This window comes from Mauremys reevesii, linkage group 22 (assembly GCF_016161935.1).
Source record: "Mauremys reevesii isolate NIE-2019 linkage group 22, ASM1616193v1, whole genome shotgun sequence".
NCBI classification, from domain to species: Eukaryota; Metazoa; Chordata; order Testudines; family Geoemydidae; genus Mauremys; species Mauremys reevesii.
In genome coordinates, this window is record NC_052644.1 from 24,110,961 (window position 1) to 24,135,454 (window position 24,494).

Consider the following 24,494-nt stretch of genomic DNA (forward strand, 5'->3'; position numbering starts at 1 on the left):
CCCCTGGCACTGCCTGTCCCTCCCCAGAGCCGAGCCCGCAGGCACCCCCTGGCAGAGGGGCGGGCGTGGGGACGGGCTGAGGGATGGGAGGGGAGGAGGGGTGGGGATGGACGGGCAGGCGGGCAGAGGGGTGGGTGTGGGGCAGGACAGGCAGGCGGGGGGCAGGCGGGGGCAGGCGAGGTGGGAGGAGGTGTGGGGTGGGGCAGGGGCAGGCGGGGATGGGCAGAGGGGCGGGTGGGGGCAGGAGGAGGAGGGTGGGGATGGGCAGAGGGGTGTGGGGCAGGCGGGGATGGGCAGAGGGGCGGGGCAGGAGTCCGGGGGCAAAGGCTCAGTGACCCTGCCCAGCCGGCAGGCCCGGGGGCAGGACAGGCAGGCGGGGGCAGGCGGGGCAGGTGGGGTGGGAGGAGGTGTGGGGTGGGGCAGGGGCAGGCGGGGATGGGCTGAGGGGTGGTTGTGGGGTGGGGCAGGGCAGGCAGGCAGGGGCAGGCGGGGATGGGCTGAGGGGTGGTTGTGGGGTGGGGCAGGGCAGGCAGGCAGGGGGCAGGCGGGGGCAGGGGCAGGCGGGGATGGGCTGAGGGTGGGTGTGGGGTGGGGCAGGGCAGGCAGGCGGGCGGGGGCACGCGGGGATGGGCAGGTGGGGGCAGGCGGGGCAGGGGCAGGCGGGGATGGGCTGAGGGTGGGTGTGGGGTGGGGCAGGGCAGGCAGGCGGGGCAGGCGGGGCCGGGGAGGCAGGGGATGGGCAGGTGGGGGGCAGGCGGGGGCGGGGGCAGGGGGCAGGCGGGGATGGGCTGAGGGTGGGTGTGGGGTGGGGCAGGGCAGGCAGGCGGGCGGGGGCACGCAGGGGATGGGCAGGTGGGGGCAGGCGGGGGCAGGGGCAGGCGGGGATGGGCTGAGGGGTGGGTGTGGGGTGGGGCAGGGCAGGCAGGCAGGGGCAGGCGGGGGCAGGGGCAGGCGGGGATGGGCTGAGGTGGGTGTGGGGTGGGGCAGGGCAGGCAGGCGGGCGGGGGCACGCAGGGGAGGGGCAGGTGGGGGCAGGCGGGGGCAGGGGCAGGCGGGGATGGGCTGAGGGGTGGGGTGGGGTGGGGCAGGGCAGGCAGGCGGGGGCAGGCGGGGGCCGGGGGAGGCAGGGGATGGGCAGGTGGGGGCAGGCGGGGCGGGGCAGGCGGGGATGGGCTGAGGTGGGTGTGGGGTGGGGCAGGGCAGGCAGGCGGGGCGGGGGCACGCGGGGATGGGCAGGTGGGGGCAGGCGGGGGCAGGGGCAGGCGGGGATGGGCTGAGGGGTGGCTGTGGGGTGGGGCAGGGCAGGCAGGCAGGGGCAGGCAGGGGGCAGGGGCAGGCGGGGGATGGGCTGAGGGGTGGGTGTGGGGTGGGGCAGGGCAGGCAGGGGGCACGCAGGGGATGGGCAGGTGGGGGCAGGCGGCAGGCGGGGATGGGCTGAGGGTGGGTGTGGGGTGGGGCAGGGCAGACAGGCGGGCGGGGGCACGCAGGGGATGGGCAGAGGCGGGCAGGGGCGGGGGCAGGGGCAGGCGGGGGCCGGGGGAGGCAGGGGATGGGCAGGTGGGGGCAGGCGGCAGGCGGGGGATGGGCTGAGGGGTGGGTGTGGGGCAGGGCAGACAGGCGGGCGGGGGCAGGCAGGGGATGGGCAGAGGGGCGGGCAGGGGCAGGTGGGCGGGCAGGCGGGGGCGGGGGCACGCAGGGGATGGGCTGAGGGGTGGGTGTGGGGTGGGGCAGGGCAGGCAGGCGGGGGCAGGCGGGGGCGGGGGCAGGCAGGGGATGGGCAGAGGGGCGGGGCCAAGCGCCTGGGGTCGTTATTTCCCAGCCCCCTCCCCGCCGTGGCTCCGCCCCGCTCCCTCCCCTCGCTCCGCCCCCAGCCGCCGCCGGAGCCGCCATGGCCGGCGCGGCCTCCCCTCCCGCCGCCCCCTGCGCCGGCCCTGGGCGGGGAGGGGGCGGAGGAGCAGGAGCCCCCGCGCGCCGGCGCCCCCGCGGGGCAACGCCCGGCCCCGCGCCCCGCTTGGCAGCTCTCCGGCATGCCCCGGGGCAGCCCCACTCCCAGCATGCCCCGGGGCCCGGCCACGGGGGACCCTCCCAGCATGCCCAGGGGCAGCCCCACTCCCAGCATGCCCCGGGGCCCGGCCAAGGGGGACCCTCCCAGCATGCCCCGGGGCAGCCCCACTCCCAGCATGCCCCGGGGCCCGGCCAAGGGGGACCCTCCCAGCATGCCGTGGGGCCCGGCCAGGAGCCGCTCTCCCAGCATGCCGTGGGGCCCGGCCAGGAGCCGCTCTCCCAGCATGCCGTGGGGCACAGCGAAGAGGCGCTCTCCCAGCATGCCGTGGGGCCCGGCCAGGAGCCGCTCTCCCAGCATGCCATGGGGCACGGCCAGGAGCTGCTCTCCCAGCATGCCGTGGGGCACAGCGAAGAGGCGCTCTCCCAGCATGCCGTGGGGCCCGGCCAGGAGCCGCTCTCCCAGCATGCCGTGGGGCACAGCGAAGAGCCGCTCTCCCAGCATGCCGTGGGGCACAGCGAAGAGGCGCTCTCCCAGCATGCCGTGGGGCCCGGCCAGGAGCCGCTCTCCCAGCATGCCGTGGGAGCGCGCCGGGTGCTGTTCGCTGATGCCCTGGGCTTGCCCTTGACCCGCCTGCGGCGCTACCAGCCCTGGCCGCCCCCCTCGCCCGAGTCGCCCCCCGAGATACTGCCCCCCACCGGCCAGCCGCCCCCCCTGCCCTACCTCCTGCCCGCCTTCGTGCTGCCCCCGGCGGGGCAGGGCGAGCCGGAGCGGCTGGCGCGGCTGCGCCGGGCCATGGTGGAGCTGGAGGAGGTGCTGGCGCCGGGGCCGGGCGAGCCGTGGCTGCTGCGGGGCACCGTGCGGGTGCTGAACGTGGCCTACCGCAAAGCCGTCCACGTGCGGGCCAGCCGGGACCGCTGGCGCAGCTTCCGCGACCACCCCGCCCGCTACGTGCCGGGGGGCTCGCCCGACGGGGGGCTGAGCGACCGCTTCACCTTCAGCCTGCCCTTCGGCCCGGGCCAGCGGGGGCGGCAGGGCGAGGAGGAGGAGGGGGCTGACGCCCGCCTGGATTTCGTGATCCGGTACCAGACCGACGAGGGCGTCTACTGGGCCAATAACCAGGGCAGGAACTACAGCGTGGTGATGAAGGGCCTGGCGCCCCCCCGGGCGCCCCCCAGGACCCCCCGCCCGGACGGCGCCGCGCGGCAGCTGAAGAGTTGCATGAGGCCGGAGAGGATGAGGTAAAATCCCACCTTCCGCCCGGGACCCCAAAACCGCCCAGCGGAACCCCCCTGGAACCGCCAACCCCCCCCCCGAGAACCGCCAACCCCCCCCCCGAGAACCGCCAACCCCCCCCCTAAGAACCGCCAACCCCTGGAACCGCCAACCTCCCCTAAGAACCGCCAACCCCGAGAACCGCCAACCCTCCCCTAAGAACCGCCAACCCCTGGAACCGCCAACCCCGGGAACCGCCACCCTGAGAACCGCCAACCAACCCCCTGAGAACCGCCAACCAACCCCTAAGAACCGCCAACCCCTCCCCTGGAACCGCCAACCCCTCCCCTGGAACCGCCAACCCCTCCCCTGGAACCGCCAACCCCTCCCCTGAGACCTGCCAACCCCTCCCGGGAACCGCCAACCCCCGAGAACCGCCAACCCCTGGTACCACCCCTCCCGGAACTGCCAACCCTCCCCAGGAACCGCCAGCCCCCAGGAACTGCCAACCCCGAGAACCGCCAGCCCCTGCCCTGGGAAACCCCAGGAACTGCCAACCCCGAGAACTGCCAACCCCCTGCCCTGGGAACCGCCACCCTCCCGGGAACCACCCACCCCAGGAACTGCCAACCCCGAGAACCGCCAGCCCCTGCCCTGGGAACCCCGAGAACTGCCAACCCCGAGAACTGTCAAACCCCTGCCCTGGGAACCGCCACCCTCCCGGGAACCACCAACCCCCCAGGAACTGCCAAATCCCCCCGATCCCTGTGACTCTGAGCCCCCAATCCCCCTGGTCTGTGACTCTCAGCCCCCAATTCCTCCCAATCCCGTGACTCTGAGCCCCCAATCCCCCGGGTCTGTGACTCTGAGCCCCCCAAATCCCCCCGATCCCCGTGACACTGAGCCCCAATCCCCTGGTCTGTGACTCTCAGCCCCCAAATCCCCGATCCCGTGACTCTGAGCCCCAATCCCCTGGTCTGTGACTCTGAGCCCCCAAATCCCCTGATCCCCGTGACTCTGAGCCCCCAATCCCCCTGGTCTGTGACTCTCAGCCCCCCAAATCCTCCCAATCCCCATGACTCTGATCCTCCCAAATCCCCCTGATCCCCGTGACTCTGAGCCCCCCCACCCAGTCCCTCCAGTTTATCGGGGGCACAGAGCCTATGGTGGAGCAGCCCAGACGCTGCTCTGAATTACCTGGCGTGGTGAACTGGGAATGTTCTGAATGTTTGCTCTGAATACGCTGTGGGTGCCTCAGTTTCCCCTCTGCAGTTCTTAAGTCTCCAGGAGGGGGGATCGGGGGGGGGGTTGCTGCAGAGCGAGGGGCCAGTGCACCGAAATGCCTGACACTGTCTCCTGGCAACTGCTGGCCTGGGCGCCCCCCCCCGCAAGGTGCCGACTGAAGGTGTTGGAGACAAAGGGGTCAGGAGACTCCCTGGCCCGGGAAAGGGGCTGAGCAGAGGAGGGGCTGGGGGGGGTCAGTGTGGGGCTGGCTGGGGACGAGGAGTGAGGGCAGACGGGGGGGTCTGGCTCACTGCCCCCCAGAATGGACCCGGCCGAGGGGTCCGGCTCGCGGTACCTACAAGCTCTGTGTTAGCCCCTGTTCCTGGCATCGAATAAACCTCTGTGTCCCCGGCTGGCTGAGAGTCACGTCTGCCTGCGCAGTGGGGGGGCAGGACCCTGTGGCCCCCCAGGACCCCGCCGGGGGGACTCGCTGGGGGAAGCGCACGGGGGGGGGGCAGAGGAGGCCGAACGCTCCCAGGAGAGACCCCAGAGGTGACGCCGGGGGAGCGTCTTGCCCTGCAGCCAGGCTGCTCCGAGGGAGAGGAGGCTCCCAGAGTCCTGCCTGGCTTGTGGGGAGCAGCGCCGGGGACCCCGGGACACATGGGGTGGGTTGTATGGGGAGGGACACAGAGTGTCGGGGGTCTCGGGGTATCGCTGTGGACAGAGAATCAGCAAGTGGGAGGGAAAGGTTCATTTGGGCAGGGTGGGGTAGCATTGTTCGTCTGTGCAAGCGTCAGCACTTGTGCAAAGTGAGTGTGCATTGCTCCCAGTTCAGGTGCAAGCATTAGCACTAGTGCAAAGCAAGTGTGCAATGCTCCCAATCCAGAATTCACTCTGCTCCCTTGTGCAATTGTTGCAATAGTGCAAACTTCACCCTGCTCCCGTGTGCTATCATTGGCACTAGTGAAAAGTGAGCGTGAAACACTCCCAAATTACAATGCCCTCCTCTCTCATGCACAGGACAGCACTAGTGCAAAGCCAGTGTGCGATGCCCCCAAAGCAGGTGCATGCATTAGCACTTGTGCAAAGTGACTGTGAAAGGTGCCCAGGTCAGCTTCACCCTGCTGCACTGTGTGTCTTCGTACTAGTGCCAGGCAAGCGTGCAATGCTCCCAAAGCAGAATTCACGAGGGGGCTTTCACGCCTGCTTTTCACTAGTGTACATGCTGACGCAGGCTGTCGGTGCAGATCTGCCGGTCGTTCTCGGAGGGCTCAGACGAGGAGAGAGGCAGTTCAGGTGACCCCCCACCCTCGCGGTCTGAGATTTCACGCTCGTGTTTCCAGCTGCCGGCGGGCGAGTTCCGCAGAGTGAAAAACAAGCTGGGGGGAAATGGGGCCGCGCCGTCGTCTATTATTGCTAAAGAAACAGGGCGAGGGCTGCGGGCAGGAGGTGAAATCACGTCCTCGGGGTGTTTGCTCTGAAACTCGGGTAGAAAAAGTGGTTTCCGAAAGCGGCAGGAAACAGCTAATAACGAGCCGGGCGGGGAGCGAAGAGTCTCGCGGGTGGCTCCTTTCGCCGGCGATCGCATGTCAAGTGGGTAGATAGGGCCCGAGAAGGGCGTTGGTGCCCCAGAATCTGGGCCGGGGTCTGGGGGGCGCCTGGCCCGACGGGGCCCCGATCTGGGCCGGGGTCTGGGGGGCGCCCGGCCCGACGGGGCCCCGATCTGGGCCGGGGTCTGGGGGGCGCCCGGCCTGACGGGGCCCCGATCTGGGCCGAGGTTGGGGACGGGGCCCCGATCTGGGCCGGGGTCTGGGGGGCGCCCGGCCCGACGGGGCCCCGATCTGGGCCGGGGTCTGGGGACGGGGCTCCGATCTGGGCCGGGGTCTGGGGGGCGCCCGGCCTGACGGGGCCCCGATCTGGGCCGAGGTTGGGGACGGGGCCCCGATCTGGGCCGGGGTCTGGGGGGCGCCCGGCCCGACGGGGCCCCGATCTGGGCCGGGGTCTGGGTCCCGGGTACAGACACATCTCGTGTGTTTTATTGGCTCAGGTCCTGGTCCGGCCTCGTCCCCCCGTCTCGGGGCAGCCGGCTCAGTCTGGAGCCCGGTGAGGTGGCACCTCCCAGCCCGCGGGACGGGTTTGGGGCAGGCGCAGGGATTCTCACCCTAACGAGGGGGCGTTACCTCACCCTAACGAGGGCTCATTGAGAGGCTGTGGGAAGGGAAGGGCGGGTGGGCGACTGCTGGTACCAGGGCTTGAGCTTTGCTCCAGGTTCTCAGGGGGGCGAAGACCTGTGTCCGAGGCCTTGCTCTGCCTCAGTTTCCCCATCTGTACGGGGGGGGGAATGAAGATGAGCCGTGTGAGGTACGAGGCAGGGGCCTGTACCCCCCCCATGTCTCCGGTGTGGGTGTGGGGCATCCGGGTGTCCAGTGATTAGAGCGGGGGCAGGGGAGGGCTCAGAGCCAGGACTCCTGGGTTCCTTCTGCTGCTGGGTTTGGGATGAGTGAAATGTTTCTTCTCCGCTAAGACGTGAGCATCAAAGGCCGTTTCGTTTCCACGGGCCCCTCCCACCACGACTGTCTGCAGCCCTGCACCGCCAGACAGGCGTTCGCACCGCCAGACGCACACTCCCCGCCTCTCCTGCTCCCGCCCTCGGGGACCCCTCTGCAATCGGGGTGACTCCGGATTGACCGCGGCGCTGAGATCAGAATCCTGCTCTGCCCCCATTACAGCTGGGGGTGACTCCGGATTGACCCCGGCGCTGAGATCAGAATCCTGCTCTGCCCCCATTACAGCTGGGGGTGACTCCGGATTGACCCCGGGGCTGAGATCAGGAGCCGGCCCTGACCCCTCTGCATTCGGGTGATTCGGATTGACCCCGGCGCTGAGATCAGAATCCTGCTCTGCCCCCATTACAGCTGGGGGTGACTCCGGATTGACCCCGGGGCTGAGATCAGGAGCCGGCCCTGACCCCTCTGCATTCGGGGTGATTCCGGATTGACCCCGGCGCTGAGATCAGAATCCTGCTCTGCCCCCATTACAGCTGGGGGTGACTCCGGATTGACCCCAGCGCTGAGATCAGGAGCCGGCCCTGACCCCTCTGCAATCGGGGTGACTCCGGATTGACCCCGGGGCTGAGATCAGGAGCCGGCCCTGACCCCTCTGCAATTGGGGTGACTCTGGATTGACCCCAGGGGGCTGAGATCAGGATCCGGCCCTGACCCCTCTGCAATCGGGGTGACTCCGGATTGACCCTGGGGCTGAGATCAGGAGCTGGTCCTGACCCGTCTGCAATTGGGGTGACTCCGGATTGACCCCAGGAATCTGAGCTCAGGATCCGGCCCTGACCCCTCTGCAATCAGGGGTGACTCCGGATTGACCCTGGGGAGCTGAGATCTGGCTCCAGCCCTGACCCCTCTGCAATCGGGGTGACTCCAGATTGACCCTGGGGCTGAGATCAGGAGCTGGTCCTGACCCGTCTGCAATTGGGGTGACTCCGGATTGACCACAGGGCTGAGATCAGGAGCCGGCCCTGACCCCTCTGCATTCGGGGTGACTCTGGATTGACCCCGGGGGGCTGAGCTCAGGATCCGGCCCTGACCCCTCTGCAATCAGGGGTGACTCCGGATTGACCCCAGGAATCTGAGCTCAGGATCCGGCCCTGACCCCTCTGCAATCAGGGGTGACTCCGGATTGACCCCAGGAATCTGAGCTCAGGCTCCGGCCCTGACCCCTCTGCATTCGGGGTGACTCTGGATTGACCCCGGGGGGCTGAGCTCAGACTCCGGCCCTGACCCCTCTGCAATCAGGGGTGACTCCGGCTTGGCGGGCCGCGGTGCTGAGCTCAGGGCGTGGGCCGCGGGCGAAAGCTGCCATGCAAAGCTGCGGCTTGGCACTTTCACGGTCCCGCCCCCACGCAGCCCCAGATCTCGGCCTCGGGCTCCCAGACGGTGACTCGCAGGAAAGGGGAAAACCCAGGAACGCGCCCAAACCAGCTGCAGGGTTTTACTGGTGTGGAGCCGCCGACCCAGATCAGGGCCCCGTCGCGCCAGGCGCTGCACAGACAGACACCGTCCCGGCCCCAAAGAGTTTCCAGTCTAAACAAAGGGAAACTGAGGCAGCCAGTGATTAAAGCTCAGCTGGGCACGTGTGGTCGAGCTGGAATGGAACCGGGGAGCCCTGCCCACTAAGACTGGGGGCCCGGACGCCTGGGTTCTCTCCCTGGCTCTAGGAGGGGCGCGGGGTCTAGTGGTTAGAGCGGGGAGGGGGCTGGGAGCCCGAACTTCTGGGTTCTCATCAGACCCTTTGCAAGGTGCCACCCCCTGGCCCTGGGCAGTGACTGGATCCCTCCTCCCCCCACAGGCCCTGCGAGGAGGAGCCAAGCCATGAAGACACACCGAACCCTGCCCAGGAAGGTATGTGCTGCGAGCTTCCCCCCAGCAGTGCCCCCGGGCGGGGTCCCCCCCAGCGCCGCGCGCTTCCCCCCAGCAGTGCCCCCGGACGGGGTCCCCCCCAGCGCCGCGCGCTTCCCCCAGCGTCGTGTGCTTCCCCCAGCAGTGCCCGGCGGTCCCCCAGCGCGCGCTTCCCCAGCAGTGCCCCGGGCAGGGTCCCCCAGCGCGCGCTTCCCCCAGCAGTGCCCCGGGCGGTCCCCAGCGCCGTGAGCTTCCCCCCAGCAGTGCCCCCGGGCGGGTCCCCCCCAGCGCCGCGCGCTTCCCCCCAGCAGTGCCCCCGGGCGGGGCCCCCCCAGCGCCGTGAGCTTCCCCAGCAGTGCCCGGCGCGGTCCCCCAGCGCGCGCTTCCCCAGCAGTGCCCCGGGCGGGTCCCCAGCGCCGCGCTTCCCAGCAGTGCCCGGGCGGGGCCCCCAGCGCCGCGCTTCCCCAGCAGTGCCCGGGCGGGCCCCAGCGCGCGCGCTTCCCAGCGGTGCCCGGGCGGGCCCCAGCGCCGCGCTTCCCAGCGGTGCCCCGGCGGGTCCCCCAGCGCGCGCGCTTCCCAGCGGTGCCCCGGCGGGTCCCCAGCGCCGCGCTTCCCGGCGGTGCCCCGGGCGGGTCCCCAGCGCCGCGCGCTTCCCCAGCGGTGCCCCGGGCGGTTCCCCCAGCGCTGTGAGCTTCCCCCCAGCAGTGCCGGGCTGGTTGAGGGGGGCACTAGTGCGGGTGACCCCGTCTCTCTCTCTCCAGACGGGAGCCCTGAAGGGGAGACGCGAAGAGACTCGTCCTCAGCTCCCACGGGACAGGTGAGAACTGCTGGCAACAGGGTGGTGTGGGAGCGCCCCCGCCCAGCCCCAGCCGCCCCAGCGCCCCGCCCAGCCCCCAGCGCCCAGCCCTGCCTGCCAGGGAGAGCGCCCCGCCCCACCCGTCCCCAGCGCCCCGCCCAGCCCCCAGCGCCCAGCCCTGCCTGCCAGGAGAGCGCCCCCGCCCAGCCCCACCCGCCCCCAGCGCCCCGCCCAGCCCCCAGCGCCCCAGCACCCGGCCCTGCCTGCCAGGGGAGAGCGCCCCCTGCCCAGCCCTGGGCTCTGCCTGCCAGACCCGGGCCCCTGTCTCTCCTGGTGCTGTGCAGACCCACAGTGAGGGTCAGCCCCTACCCCAGAGATCTCTCACATGTGGGGAAACTGAGGCACAGCTGGGCCAGAATCACCCCCCACCCCGGCGCTTCAGGAGGATCCGGCCTCTCCCGCCCTCATCGTTCCCTTGCCCTGCTGCAGGTCCCAGAGCTGCTGGTCACCCCCATGTCCCCGGAGACGGAGCCGCCTGCCAGGGAGCTCCCGGTGCCCTTGGCTGAGTCCCCGCAGCCGCCGGAGGCCCCGTGGGGTGGCCATGGGCCCGAGGCCGGTTCTCTGGGGCCGGGGGCCTTGTTCTCGGCGGCTGGCCTGGTAGAGCAGGCTGGGCTCTGGCGGGCAGAGGAGGAGGCCGTGGACTCGGAGCTGGAGCAGCTGTATCTCTCCCACCTCAGCCGGCTGCGGGCGGAGGAGCTGGGGGGCGCCGGGGAGCGGCCGGGGGGCACGGAGGCGTCTGGCTCCCCCCCGGCCTGGCTGCCCGCCCTGCGCCTGAGCGTGCTGAGCGACCGGGACCTGGTGGTCGGCTGGGCCGGGCCGGAGCGGGCTCTGAACAGCTCCCTGGCCCAGGAGATCAGCCTGCGCTATGGCAGCCCGCCCGCCGGCCCGGGGCGCGACAGCCCCCCGGCGCTGCTGGAGGAGGGCGGCCGGGGAGCCGGCCCGGGCGGGGCCCTGCGGCTGCTGGCGCCGGCCGCCGTGGTGGTGCCGGCACGGACAGCAGCCCCGGCACGGGGGGGCCTGGGGGAGCCCCGGGAGGAGGCGCCCGGCTGCCCCACACGCCTGGGGCAGGCCCTGACCCACTCCCTGCTCGTTCTTGGCCTCGTGGTCGTCCTGCCCGTGGTCCTCAGCGGCTGCCTGCCGGCCGCGGCCGTCACCCTCTACGTGGTTCTCACGTGGCGCCAGGCGAGCTAGGACCCAGGCGTCCTGGCTCCCAACCCCCACCCCAGAGCGAGGAGAGAACCCAGGCGTCCTGGCTCCCAGCCCCTCCACCCCAGAGCGAGGAGAGAACCCAGGCGTCCTGGCTCCCAGCCCCCTCCACCCCCGAGCCAGGAGAGAACCCAGGCATCCTGGCTCCCAGCCCCTCCCCCCCCTGCTCTGCCCCACACCCCTTGGGTCCCACGCTGCTGCTGAAGGCCCCACATCGGTTCATTGTCCCACTTTGCTTCTCTGGCACACGCCCCCCCCCCCCCATGGCTCTGTATTTATGTTGTGCTGGGAGTGTGTGTGTGGGGGGGTCAATTCGTGCCCCCCCAGCGTGGTGCAAAGCAGGTTGTTTGCAGCGGGACGTTTCGGTCCGGCTGATTCACCGTGCGGTGAGGTCCCACGGCACGTCGGAGCCGCCGCGTGGCCCAGGAGCTGCCGCTGGGGGGGCGCCTCAGTTTCCCCACACGCGAGCTCTGCCCATGCGCGTGGGACGCTGGTGGAGTGATGGAGGATGGCCAGATCGGAGCCGAGGCCGGGTGGAGATGAGAGAGGAATTGGGCCCAGATCCTCTTGCAGGCGGGAGTGACTCCGGATTGACTCCAGATTAAGTGAGCTCTGAATCCAGCCCTGACCCCATTGCAGTCAGGTGTGACTCTGGATTGACTCTGAATTAACTGAGATGGGAAGTCGGCCCTGCCTCTGTTGCAGTTGAGAGGGATCCAGGGCCGGAGGCAAGATGCTCGAGCCACATGGAGATGGTTTGGGGGGCCCGTGAGCCCCGGCTCCGTGTACCGCCCCGGGGGGCAGATATCTGAGCACGGGCGAGCCGGGAGCCGGACGCGGGGGGCCTCGAGGGGGGCGAAATGCGTCCACGCAACTGATGGAAACACTAAATAAAAACTGTCCCGGCCACAGCCCTGGTGTCGGTTTTGGGGGGGGGCTCACGGCACCGGGGGGGGGGGGAGAAGGGGACGGGCCTGGAGGTGGGATCAGTCTGGGCTGGAGCCCAATTCCAGATGGGAGCCGGCGCCCCCCAGAGGGGACGGGCCCCTGCCCCGTTCCCTGACCCCCTGAGCCAGCCGGCGCCCCCCAGAGGGGACGGGCCCCTGCCCCGTTCCCTGACCCCCTGAGCCAGCCGGCGCCCCCCAGAGGGGACGGGCCCCTGCCCCGTTCCCTGACCCCTGAGCCAGCCGGCGCCCAGAGGACGGGCCCTGCCCCGTTCCTGACCCCTGAGCCAGCCGGGCGCCCAGAGGACGGGCCCCTGCCCGTTCCTCGCCCCAGCCAGCCGGCACCCCCAGAGGACAGGCCCCTGCCCCATTTCCCGCCCCCCGGAGCCAGCCGGCGCCCCCCCGAGGGGGCGGGCCCCTGCCCCCTTCCCCGCCCCCCTGAGCCAGCCGGCGCCCCAGAGGATGGGCCCCTGCCCGTTCCCGCCCCAGCCAGCCGGGCGCCCCAGAGGGGACCGGCCCCTGCCCCCTTCCCCGCCCCCCCAGCCAGCCGGCGCCCCCCAGAGGGGACAGGCCCCTGCCCCATTCTCCTGTCCTGGGGATTGGGGGTGGTTCGAGGACACGGTGCTGCGGCCCCCAGGAGCCCCCTGCCCCACACACACATCAGATTTGCTTAGTTGCTTTGTACATTTCCTGGTATCCCTCCGTGTCTGTGGGTCAGCAGCACTGGGGAGAGAACCCAGGAGTCCTGGCTCCCAGCCCCCCCTGCTCTAACCACTAGACCCCACTCCCCTCCCAGAGCCGGGGGGAGAACCCAGGCGTCCTGGCTCCCAGCCCCCCCCTGCTCTAACCCACCAGCCCCCACTCCCCTCCCAGAGCCGGGGGGAGAACCCAGGAGTCCTGGCTCCCAGCCCCCCCTGCTCTAACCACCAGCCCCCACTCCCCTCCAAGAGCCGGGGTGAGAACCCAGGAGTCCTGGCTCCCAGCCCCCTGCTCTCACACACCAGCCCCCACTCCCCTCCCAGAGCCCGGGGGAGAACCCAGGCGTCCTGGCTCCCAGCCCCCTGCTCTAACCCACCAGCCCCACTGCCCTCCCAGAGCCGGGGGAGAACCCAGGCGTCCTGGCTCCCAGCCCCCTGCTCTAACCCACCAGCCCCACTCCTCCCAGAGCCGGGAGAACCCAGGAGTCCTGGCTCCCAGCCCCTGCTCTAACCCACCAGCCCCACTCCCCTCCCAGAGCCGGGGGGAGAACCCAGGAGTCCTGGCTCCCAGCCCCCCCCTGCTCTCACACACCAGCCCCCACTCTCCTCCCAGAGGCGGGGGGAGACCCCAGGAGTCCTGGCTCCCAGCCCCCCCCTGCTCTAACCACTAGACCCCACTCCCCTCCCAGAGCCGGGGGGAGAACCCAGGAGTCCTGGCTCCCAGCCCCTGGTCCTGATGTTGCGTTGCTGCCCGAATCCCCCCCTCCCCCCGTCGGCTCCGCCCCCCACGTCCCTCTGCCCCCCGGGCCCCCTCCCCCCGCCGCACCTTCCGGTGGACGCTGAACAAGATGGTCGGATCCCGGCCGCCTCCCGGCTCCTTTGTGGGGACCGGAGCCTGAGCCCCACCCCCGCCTGCGGGCTCATCGGGGGGAGGCCGGAGCCCCCCTTCCCGGCTGGAATCCGGCGTGACTCCGGAGCCGCACCCTGCATTACCCCCACCCCCCCCGCGCACACACCGGATTGAACCGGGGTCCTGGGGATGGAGCGAGCCGGCGGCGGGGGGCCGCCCGGGCCAGGCCGGCGCCCCGGGACCCGCTCCGACCCCGATCTACCCCCTTGGATCTAGCCGGGAACCCGGGTTCCCTCTGGGGAGCGAGCCGATCCGGATTGCAATTGGCTCGATCTGCTGGAGGCGGCGGCTGTGCTGAAGAGGGCAGATCCGGACTCACTCCGGATTGAGCGGAGGCAGGGATCCGCTGGAGGAGAGACCCGGCGCCTTGGATGTCATCGAGGCCCCGATCCGGGTAACTGGGGGGCCGCGGGGAGTATCCGGGCTCTGGAGGCGGCCGAAGCGGGGGGGCAGCTCCCCCAGCCCCCCACGCAGCCCCCCGAGCCCTGTCCGGCCGGCATGGGGGGCGGCCCGGCGGAGGGACCCCCCGCTCCCCACAGGGCCTGAGCGCGGGGGCAGGGGACTCGCCCCCCCCAACCGGGGCAGGATTTGGGGGTCTCGCCTCACGTCGGGGAGCAGCGGAACGGAGGTGAGTTGGGGCTGTCTGGGGGGGACGCGTGCCCACCTGTAAACACCCCCTGGCCCCGACCGCCCCCCATATAAACCCCCTGGCCCCGGCCCCCCGCCAGTATACACCCCCTGGCCCTGGCCGCCCATATAAACCCCTGGCCCTGGCCCCGGCCCCTGCCAGTATACACCCCCGGCCCTGGCCGCCCCATATACACCCCGGTCCCGGCCCCGCCAGTATACACCCCGGCCCTGGCCACCCCATATACACCCCGGCCCTGGCCGCCCCATATACACCCCTGGTCCCCAGCCCCGCCAGTATACACCCCTGGCCCCGACCGCCCATATAAACCCCTGGCCCCGGCCCCCACCAGTATACACCCCGGCCCCGACCGCCCCATATACACCCCGGTCCCGGCCCCTGCCAGTATACACCCCTGGCCCCGGCCCTGGCCACCCCATATACACCCCGGTCCCGGCCCCCGCCAGTATACACCCCCGGCCCTGGCCGCCCCATATAAACCCCCGGTCCCCGGCCCCCGCCAGTATACACCCCTGGCCCCGACCGCCCCATATACACCCCTGGCCCCGGCCCCTGCCAGTATACACCCTCGGCCCTGGCCACCCCATATACACCCCGGTCCCGGCCCCCGCCAGTATACACCCCCAGTCCCCGGCCCCCGCCAGTATACACCCCTGGCCCTGGCCGCCCCATATACACCCCCGGTCCCCGGCCCTGCCAGTATACACCCCGGCCCTGGCCACCCCCATATACACCCCGGTCCCGGCCCCGCCAGTATACACCCCCGGCCCTGGCCACCCCATTTACGCCCCGGTCCCCGGCCCCCGCCAGTATACACCCCCGGTCCCGGCCCCCGCCAGTATACACCCCCGGCCCTGGCCACCCCATATCGCCCCGGTCCCTGGCCCCCGCCAGTATACACCCCTGGCTCTGGCACCCATGCCACCCGGTCCCCGCCCCCGCCAGTATACACCCCCAGCCCTGGCCGCCCATATACACCCCGGTCCCGGCCCCCGCCAGTATACACCCCGGCCACGCCCCGCCAGTATACACCCCGGCCCTGGCCGCCCCATATACACCCCGGTCCCCAGCCCCGCCAGTATACACCCCTGGCCCGGCCGCCCCATATACACCCCTGACCCTGGCCGCCCCTATACACCCCGGTCCCCGGCCCCGCCAGTATACACCCCTTGGCCCTGGCCGCCCATATACACCCCGGGCCCTGGCCTCGCCAGTATACACCCCTGGCCCCGCCGCCCCAGTTACACCCCTGGTCCCCACCAATATACACCCCAGTCCCCTCAATTACACTGCCCGGCCCTCCCAATTACACCGCCCGGCCCCCACCTGTATACACCCCGGTCCCGGCTGCCCCCATATACACCCCTGGCCCCGGCCGCCCCAATATACACACCCACGGTCCCGGCCCCCATATACACCCCCGGTCCCGGCCCCTGCCAGTATACACCCCCTGGCCCCAGCCGCCCAATTACACCCCCAGCCCCCACCAATATACACACCCCGGTCCCGGCCCCCCACCAATATACACCCCGTCCCTCAATTACACCCCCAGCCCCTCCCAGTTACACCCCTGGCCCCGGCCACCCCAATTACACCCCGGCCCCACCAGTATACACCCCGGCCCTGGCCGCCCCATATACACCCCTGGCCCTGGCCCCGCCAGTATACACCCCTGGCCCCGGCCGCCCCAGTTACACCCCAGCCCCACCAATATACACACCCCGGTCCCGGTCCCCCACCAATATACACCTCCCCATCCCCTCAATTACACCCCCCAGCCCCTCCCAATTACACCCCTCCGGCCCCGGCCCCCCCATTTCCACACCTCTGGCCCTGGCCCCCCACCTGTATTCACCCCCCCAGCCCTGCCCCCCCATATACATCCCCCAGGCCCCCATCTGTATACACTCCCCGGTCCCCACCAATATACACCCCTAGCCTCGGCCCCATATACATCTCCCGGCCCCTACCAATATACACCCCACAGTGCCCCCATACACATCCCCGGCCCCCACCTGTATACACCCCACTGGCCCCCACGAATACACCCCCGGCCCCCACCTGTATACACCCCTCTGGGCCCCCACTCATTCCATCATCCTTAACCCATATACCCCCCTCCATCTCCCCCTCCCCAGCCCTCCAGCCCCACCCCGTCATCCCTACACCCCAGGCCCCCTTCTCTGACTGACAGGTGCAGAGACCCGACAGCCTGGCCTAGTGGCTGGGGGCAGGTTGTCGTTCAGGGCCTGAGGACTCTGTGTGCGTGTGTGCGCGTGTGTGTGTATATATGTTGTATGTTGGTGTGTGTGTATTGTGTGTATGCAGTGTGTGTGTTTATAGCGGGTGTGTGTAGCGGGTGTGTACACACATGTACGTTTCCACTTTGTGTGCGTGTGTGTGTGGATTGTGTGTGTACCATGGCTAGGGTGTGTGTGGATTGTGTGTGTGTGTGGATTGTGTCTCACTTTGTGTGTGTGGATTGTGTGTGTACCATGGCTAGTGTGTGTGTGTAGGTGTGTGTGTGGATTGTGTGTGTACCATGGCTAGTGTGTGTGTGTGGATTGTGTCTGTGTGTACCATGGCTAGTGTGTGTGGATTGTGTGTGTACCATGGCTAGTGTGTGTGTGTAGGTGTGTGTGTGGATTGTGTGTGTACCATGGCTAGGGTGTGTGTGTGGATTGTGTCTCTGGAACGTGTCTGGGTGTGTACACACGCACGTTTCCACTTTGCGTGCCTGCGGGTGGGTGCACGTTTCTCTCTCCCCTTGGCGTGTGGCCGTGCACTGGGGGGGCCTCGTGCCAATTCCCCCCCCACCATTACAAGCCCCCAACCTGCCAGACACCCCCCCCCCCGGCCTGCGTCTCTGCAGCCAGTCACCCGCCCCCAGCTGGGACATGACAGCGGGGGGGGGGGTATTTTGGCCAGGCCCCCACCCAGCAGGCCCTGAGTTGATGCTCACAGTAGATCTGGTGTTGGGAATGGGGGGGGGGCCCTCAGGGGTGACTCCTCTGGCCTCATTCTCTCCTCTCTTCTCCTGGGGCAATCGGGAGTGACTCCAATTTAACTCTGGTTTAAGAGCAGAATTGGGTCCCGGCTCAGCTCCACGGCCCACCTGCTTCCCCGCGTGGCTGGAGAGGGGATGAGCGTGACAGAGTCCGGGTGTGGCTCTGTGTGTGTGTGTGTGTGAGCACATGCGTGTGCAAAGGGCCCTTTCAAAGCACTTGCTGGAAATCTTCAGCCCCCAATGCACGGGGGCAGCCGAATGTGAGCGGGGCCGAGTGTGAGGGCCCAGGGGGGTGGGGGCGTGTGCCAGGCTCAGTGTGCAGGAGGGGGAGTGTGTCGGCACGACTGGGAGTGTGTCACTGCCAGTGGGACTCGGTGTGTCAGCCTCAGCGTGAGCGTCCGGGCAGCTGTGAGGATGAGCGTGTGTCAGTGCCAGTGTGTGTGCATGTTGTCAGTGATTGTAGTTCAGTGTGTGTGTGTGTGTGTCGGTGACACTGACACCGACTGTGCCTGGGTGTGAGTGTGTCAGTGCGGCTGTGAAGACGACTGTACATGAGCATGTCCATGTGAGTGCGGCTGTGAGGACGGGTGTACGCGAGCGTGTCGGCGTCAGGGTGGCTGTGAGGACGGGTGTACGCGAGCGTGTCGGCGTCAGGGTGGCTGTGAGGAGGGGTGTACGCGAGCGCGTCGGCGTCAGGGTGGCTGTGAGGATGGGTGTACGTGAGCGTGTCGGCGTCAGGGCGGCTGTGAGGACGGGTGTACGCGAGCGTGTCGGCGTCAGGGCGGCTGTGAGGACGGGTGTACGCGAGCGTGTCGGCGTCAGGGTGGCTGTGAGGACGGGTGTACGCGAGCGTGTCGGCGTCAGGGTGGCTGTGAGGACGGGTGTACGCGAGCGTGTCGGCGTCAGGGTGGCTGTGAGGACGGGTGTACGCGAGCGTGTCGGCGTCAGGGTGGCTGTGAGGACGGGTGTACGTGAGCGTGTCGGCGTCAGGGCGGCTGTGAGGACGGGTGTACGCGAGCGTGTCGGCGTCAGGGTGGCTGTGAGGACGGGTGTACGCGAGCGTGTCGGCGTCAGGGTGGCTGTGAGGATGGGTGTACGCGAGCGTGTCGGCGTCAGGGTGGCTGTGAGGACGGGTGTACGCGAGCGTGTCGGCGTCAGGGTGGCTGTGAGGATGGGTGTACGCGAGCGCATCGGCGTCAGGGTGGCTGTGAGGATGGGTGTACGCGAGCGTGTCGGCGTCAGGGTGGCTGTGAGGACGGGTGTACGCGAGCGTGTCGGCGTCAGGGCGGCTGTGAGGACGGGTGTACGCGAGCGTGTCGGCGTCAGGGCGGCTGTGAGGACGGGTGTACGCGAGCGTGTCGGCGTCAGGGCGGCTGTGAGGACGGGTGTACGCGAGCGTGTCCGTGTCTGTGCGGCTGTGAGGACGGGTGTACGCGAGCGTGTCGGCGTCAGAGTGGCTGTGAGGACGGGTGTACGCAAGCGCGTCGGGCGTCAGGGTGGCTGTGAGGACGGTGTACGCGCGCGTGTCGGCGTCAGGGTGGCTGTGAGGACGGGTGTACGCGAGCGTGTCGGCGTCAGGGTGGCTGTGAGGACGGGTGTACGCGAGCGTGTCGGCGTCAGGGTGGCTGTGAGGACGGGTGTACGCGAGCGTGTCGGCGTCAGGGTGGCTGTGAGGACGGGTGTACGCGAGCGTGTCGGGCGTCAGGGTGGCTGTGAGGACGGTGTACGCGAGCGTCAGCGACAGGGCGGCTGTGAGGACGGGTGTACGCGAGCGTGTCGGCGTCAGGGCGGCTGTGAGGACGGGTGTACGCGAGCGTGTCCGTGTCTGTGCGGCTGTGAGGACGGGTGTACGCGAGCGTGTCGGCGTCAGGGTGGCTGTGAGGACGGGTGTACGCGAGCGTGTCGGCGTCAGGGTGGCTGTGAGGACGGGTGTACGCGAGCGAGTCGGCGTCTGGGAGGCTGTGAGGACGGGTGTGTACGCGGCGTGTCGGCGTCAGGGTGGCTGTGAGGACGGGTGTACGCGAGCGCCGGGCGTCAGGGTGGCTGTGAGGATGGGTGTACGCGAGCGCATCGGCGTCAGGGTGGCTATGAGGATGGGTGTACGCGAGCGTGTCGGCGTCAGGGTGGCTGTGAGGACGGGTGTACGCGAGCGTGTCGGCGTCAGGGCGGCTGTGAGGACGGGTGTACGCGAGCGTGTCGGCGTCAGGGCGGCTGTGAGGACGGGTGTACGCGAGCGTGTCGGCGTCAGGGCGGCTGTGAGGACGGGTGTACGCGAGCGTGTCCGTGTCTGTGCGGCTGTGAGGACGGGTGTACGCGAGCGTGTCGGCGTCAGAGTGGCTGTGAGGACGGGTGTACGCGAGCGTGTCGGCGTCAGGGTGGCTGTGAGGACGGGTGTACGCGAGCGTGTCCGTGTCTGTGCGGCTGTGAGGACGGGTGTACACGAGCGTGTCGGCGTCAGGGTGGCTGTGAGGACGGGTGTACGCGAGCGTGTCGGCGTCAGGGTGGCTGTGAGGACGGGTGTACGCGAGCGTGTCAGCGTCAGGGTGGCTGTGAGGACGGGTGTACGCGAGCGTGTCCGTGTCTGTGCGGCTGTGAGGACGGGTGTACATGAGCGTGTCAGCGTCAGGGTGGCTGTGAGGACGGGTGTACGCGAGCGTGTCGGCGTCAGGGTGGCTGTGAGGACGGGTGTACGCGAGCGTGTCGGCGTCAGGGTGGCTGTGAGGACGGGTGTACACGAGCATGTCCGTGTCTGTGCGGCTGTGAGGACGGGTGTACACGAGCGTGTCCGTGTCTGTGCGGCTGTGAGGACGGGTGTACGCGAGCGTGTCCGTGTCTGTGCGGCTGTGAGGACGGGTGTACCAGAGCGTGTCCGCGTCAGTGCGGCTGTGAGGACGGGTGTACGCGAGCGCGTGTCCGTGTCAGCGGCTGTGAGGACGGGTGCACACGAGCGTGTCGGCGTCAGGGCGGCTGTGAGGACGGGTGTACACGAGCGTGTCAGCGTCAGGGTGGCTGTGAGGACGGGTGTACGCGAGCGTGTCGGCGTCAGGGCGGCTGTGAGGACGGGTGTACGCGAGCGTGTCCGTGTCTGTGCGGCTGTGAGGACGGGTGTACGCGAGCGTGTCGGCGTCAGGGCGGCTGTGAGGACGGGTGTACGCGAGCGTGTCCGTGTCTGTGCGGCTGTGAGGACGGGTGTACGCGAGCGTGTCGGCGTCAGGGCGGCTGTGAGGACGGGTGTACGCGAGCGTGTCAGTGTCTGTGCGGCTGTGAGGACGGTGTACGCGGCGTGTCGGCGTCAGAGTGGCTGTGAGGCGGGTGTACGCGGCGTGTCCGTGTCTGTGCGGCTGTGAGGACGGTGTACGGCGTGTCCGCGTCAGGGTGGCTCTGAGGACGGGTGTACGCGAGCGTGTCCGTGTCTGTGCGGCTGTGAGGACGGGTGTACGCGAGCGTGTCCGTGTCTGTGCGGCTGTGAGGACGGGTGTACGCGAGCGTGTCAGCGTCAGGGTGGCTGTGAGGACGGGTGTACGCGAGCGTGTCAGCGTCAGGGGGGCTGTGAGGACGGGTGTACGCGAGCGTGTCAGCGTCAGGGTGGCTGTGAGGACGGGTGTACGCGAGCGTGTCGGCGTCAGGGTGGCTGTGAGGACGGGTGTACGCGAGCGTGTCCGTGTCTGTGTGGCTGTGAGGACGGGTGTACGCGGCGTGTCGGCGTCAGGCGGCTGTGAGGCGGGTACGCGAGCGTGTCTGCTTCAGGGCGGCTGTGAGGACGGGTGTACGCGAGCGTGTCCGCGTCTGGGCGGCTGTGAGGACGGGTGTACGCGAGCGTGTCAGGGTCAGTGGGGCTGTGAGGACGGGTGTACGCGAGCGTGTCAGCGTCAGGGAGGCTGTGAGGTCGGGTGTTCGCTAGCGTGTCGGGGTCTGGGTGGCTGTGAGGACGGGTGTACGCGAGCGTGTCGGCGTCAGGGTGGCTGTGAGGACGGGTGTACGCGAGCGTGTCGGCGTCAGAGTGGCTGTGAGGATGGGTGTACGCGAGCGTGTCTGTGTCTGTGCGGCTGTGAGGACGGGTGTACGCGAGCGTGTCAGCGTCAGGGGGGCTGTGAGGACGGGTGTACGCGAGCGTGTCTGTGTCTGTGCGGCTGTGAGGATGGGTGTACGCGAGCGTGTCGGCGTCAGGGCGGCTGTGAGGACGGGTGTACGCGAGCGTGTCAGCGTCAGGGCGGCTGTGAGGACGGGTGTACGCGAGCGTGTCAGCGTCAGGGTGGCTGTGAGGACGGGTGTACGCGAGCGTGTCCGTGTCTGTGCGGCTGTGAGGACGGGTGTACGCGAGCGTGTCGGCGTCAGGGTGGCTGTGAGGACGGGTGTACGCGAGCGTGTCCGTGTCTGTGCGGCTGTGAGGACGGGTGTACGCGAGCGTGTCAGCGTCAGAGTGGCTGTGAGGACGGGTGTACGCGAGCGTGTCGGCGTCAGGGTGGCTGTGAGGACGGGTGTACGCGAGCGTGTCGGCGTCAGGGTGGCTGTGAGGACGGGTGTACGCGAGCGTGTCGGCGTCAGGGTGGCTGTGAGGATGGGTGTACTCGAGCGTGTCGGCGTCAGGGCGGCTGTGAGGACGGGTGTACGTGAGCGTGTCAGCGTCAGGGTGGCTGTGAGGCGGGTATGCAGCGCGTCGGGCGTCAGGGCGGCTGTGAGGACGGGTGTACTCGGCGTGTCCGCGTCAGGGCGGCTGTGAGGACGGGTGTACGTGAGCGTGTCGGCATCAGGGTGGCTGTGAGGACGGGTGTACGCGGCGTGTCGGCCAGGGTGGCTGTGAGGACGGGTGTACGCGGCGTGTCGGCGTCAGGGGGGCTGTGAGGACGGGTGTACGCGAGCGTGTCAGCGTCAGGGGGGCTGTGAGGATGGGTGTACGCGAGCGTGTCCGTGTCTGTGCGGCTGTGAGGACGGGTGTACGCGAGCGTGTCGGCGTCAGGGCGGCTGTGAGGACGGGTGTACGCGAGCGTGTCCGTGTCTGTGCGGCTGTGAGGACGGGTGTACGCGAGCGTGTCCGTGTCTGTGCGGCTGTGAGGACGGGTGTACGCGAGCGTGTCGGCGTCAGGGCGGCTGTGAGGACGGGTGTACGCGAGCGTGTCGGCGTCAGGGCGGCTGTGAGGACGGGTGTACGCGAGCGTGTCGGCGTCAGGGCGGCTGTGAGGACGGGTGTACGCGAGCGTGTCGGCGTCAGGGCGGCTGTGAGGACGGGTGTACGCGAGCGTGTCCGTGTCTGTGCGGCTGTGAGGACGGGTGTACGCGAGCGTGTCCGCGTCAGCGTGGCTGTGAGGCGGGTACGCGAGCGCGTCGGCGTCAGGGGGGCTGTGAGGACGGTGTACGCGGCGTGTCCGCGTCTGGGCGGCTGTGAGGACGGGTGTACGCGAGCGTGTCGGCGTCAGGGCGGCTGTGAGGACGGGTGTACGCGAGCGTGTCGGCGTCAGGGTGGCTGTGAGGACGGGTGTACGCGAGCGTGTCGGCGTCAGGGTGGCTGTGAGGACGACTGTGCCCTGCCCTCTAGGGGGCGCTGGCCCCCATCTGGCCCCAGGGGTGGGACTGGGAGATGGGACCCCGTGAGCCCCAGATGAGGTGGGTGATGGGATCAGCAGCCCCACCCCCAACCGGGACAGGCCTGGGGGCACCGGGCATCGCCCCACTGCCCCATAGCCTGGGCTTGGACCCCGTGCGCCAGGCCGGGGGGTCCCGCACGCAGCAGGCCCCCGACCCCCACGCTCCCTCTCTCCCCTGCAGAGGCCCCGGGGCCATGGGCCGCCCCCGCTAGCCGGCCGGCCGGCGATGGCCAACGCCAGCGAGGCGGACGAGCCGGGCCTGCCGGGCCCCCCGGCGGCCTCCAGCTACGCCAAGCTGCTGCTGCTGGCGCTGATCATCTGCCTGAGCCTGGCGGGGAACCTGGCGCTGGCGCTGCTGGTGCTGAAGGAGCGGGGGCTGCACCGGGCCCCCTACTACTTCCTGCTGGACCTGTGCCTGGCCGACGCCGTGCGGGCGGCCGTCTGCTTCCCCTTCGTGCTGCTCTCCATCCGCCACGGCTCGGCCTGGCCGCACAGCGCGCTCGGCTGCAAGGTGGTGGCCTTCCTGGCCGTCCTCTTCTGCTTCCACGCCGCCTTCCTGCTCTTCTGCATCAGCGTCACGCGGTACATGGCCGTGGCCCACCACCGCTTCTACGCCAAGCGCATGAGCCTGTGGAGCTGCGTGGCCGTCATCTGCATGGTGTGGACCCTCTCGGTGGCCATGGCCTTCCCGCCCGTCTTCGACGTGGGCACCTACAAGTTCATCCGGGAGGAGGAGCAGTGCATCTTCGAGCACCGCTACGTCAAGGCCAACGACACGCTGGGCTTCATGCTGATGCTGGCCGTGCTGGTGGGGGCCACGCAGGCCGTCTACGGCAAGCTGCTCTGCTTCCAGTACCGGCACCGCCGCATGAAGCCGGTGCAGGTGGTGCCGGCCATCAGCCAGAACTGGACGTTCCACGGGCCGGGCGCCACCGGCCAGGCGGCCGCCAACTGGCTCGCCGGCTTCGGCCGGGGCCCCATGCCGCCCACGCTGCTGGGCGTGCGGCAGAACGGCCACGCCGCCAGCCGCCGCCTGCTGCGCATGGAGGAGTTCAAGGCGGAGAAGCGGCTGGGGAAGATGTTCTACGTCATCACCGTCCTCTTCCTCCTCCTGTGGGCGCCCTACATCGTGGCCTGCTACTGGCGGGTCTTCGTCAAGGCCTGCAGCATCCCGCCCCGCTACCTGGCCACCGCCGTCTGGCTGAGCTTCGCCCAGGCCGCCGTCAACCCCGTCGTCTGCTTCCTGCTCAACAAGGAGCTGAAGCAGGGGCTGGCGGCCCGCGTGCCCTGCCGCAGGACAGAGCCCCCCCTGCCCCGGGAGCCGTACTGCGTCATGTGACCGGGCCGGGGCACAGCGATGGGGGGCCGGGGGGAGACTGGACGTCCCGCGCCAATCCGGAGTCACTCCCGACTGCAGTGGGGTCGGGGCCGGATTCTGATCTCAGTCAATCCGGAGTCACTCCCGACTGCAGTGGGGTCGGGGCCGGATTCTGATCTCAGCCAATCCGGAGTCAATCCAGAGTCACCCCCTGACTGCAGTGGGGTCAGGGCCGGATTCTGATCTCAGCCAATCCAGAGTCAATCCAGAGTCACCCCCTGACTGCAGTGGGGTCGGGGCCGGATTCTGATCTCAGTCAATCCGGAGTCACTCCCGACTGCAGTGGGGTCAGGCCGGATTCTGATCTCAGTCAATCCGGAGTCACCCCCTGACTGCAGTGGGGTCGGGGCCGGATTCTGATCTCAGCTAATCCAGAGTCAATCCGGAGTCACTCCCTGACTGCAGTGGGGTCAG

General features: G+C 69.7%; 2 protein-coding genes across 2 annotated transcripts; both read left to right on the forward strand.

The window, feature by feature from the left end:
* Positions 1-1,983: 1,983 nt before the first annotated feature.
* On the forward strand, positions 1,984-11,013 carry PPP1R3F (protein phosphatase 1 regulatory subunit 3F). Its single transcript, XM_039509897.1, has 4 exons — positions 1,984-3,243; positions 8,801-8,853; positions 9,612-9,667; positions 10,136-11,013. The coding sequence occupies exons 1-4, from the start codon at positions 2,366-2,368 to the stop codon at positions 10,895-10,897; spliced, it is 1,749 nt and encodes a 582-aa protein (XP_039365831.1). The 5' UTR covers positions 1,984-2,365; the 3' UTR covers positions 10,898-11,013.
* Positions 11,014-13,397: 2,384 nt separating this feature from the next.
* GPR173 (G protein-coupled receptor 173) lies at positions 13,398-24,494 on the forward strand. Its single transcript, XM_039509903.1, has 2 exons — positions 13,398-14,092; positions 22,884-24,494. Exon 2 carries the CDS (start codon positions 22,929-22,931, stop codon positions 24,039-24,041), a length of 1,113 nt encoding a protein of 370 aa, XP_039365837.1. The 5' UTR covers positions 13,398-14,092; positions 22,884-22,928; the 3' UTR covers positions 24,042-24,494.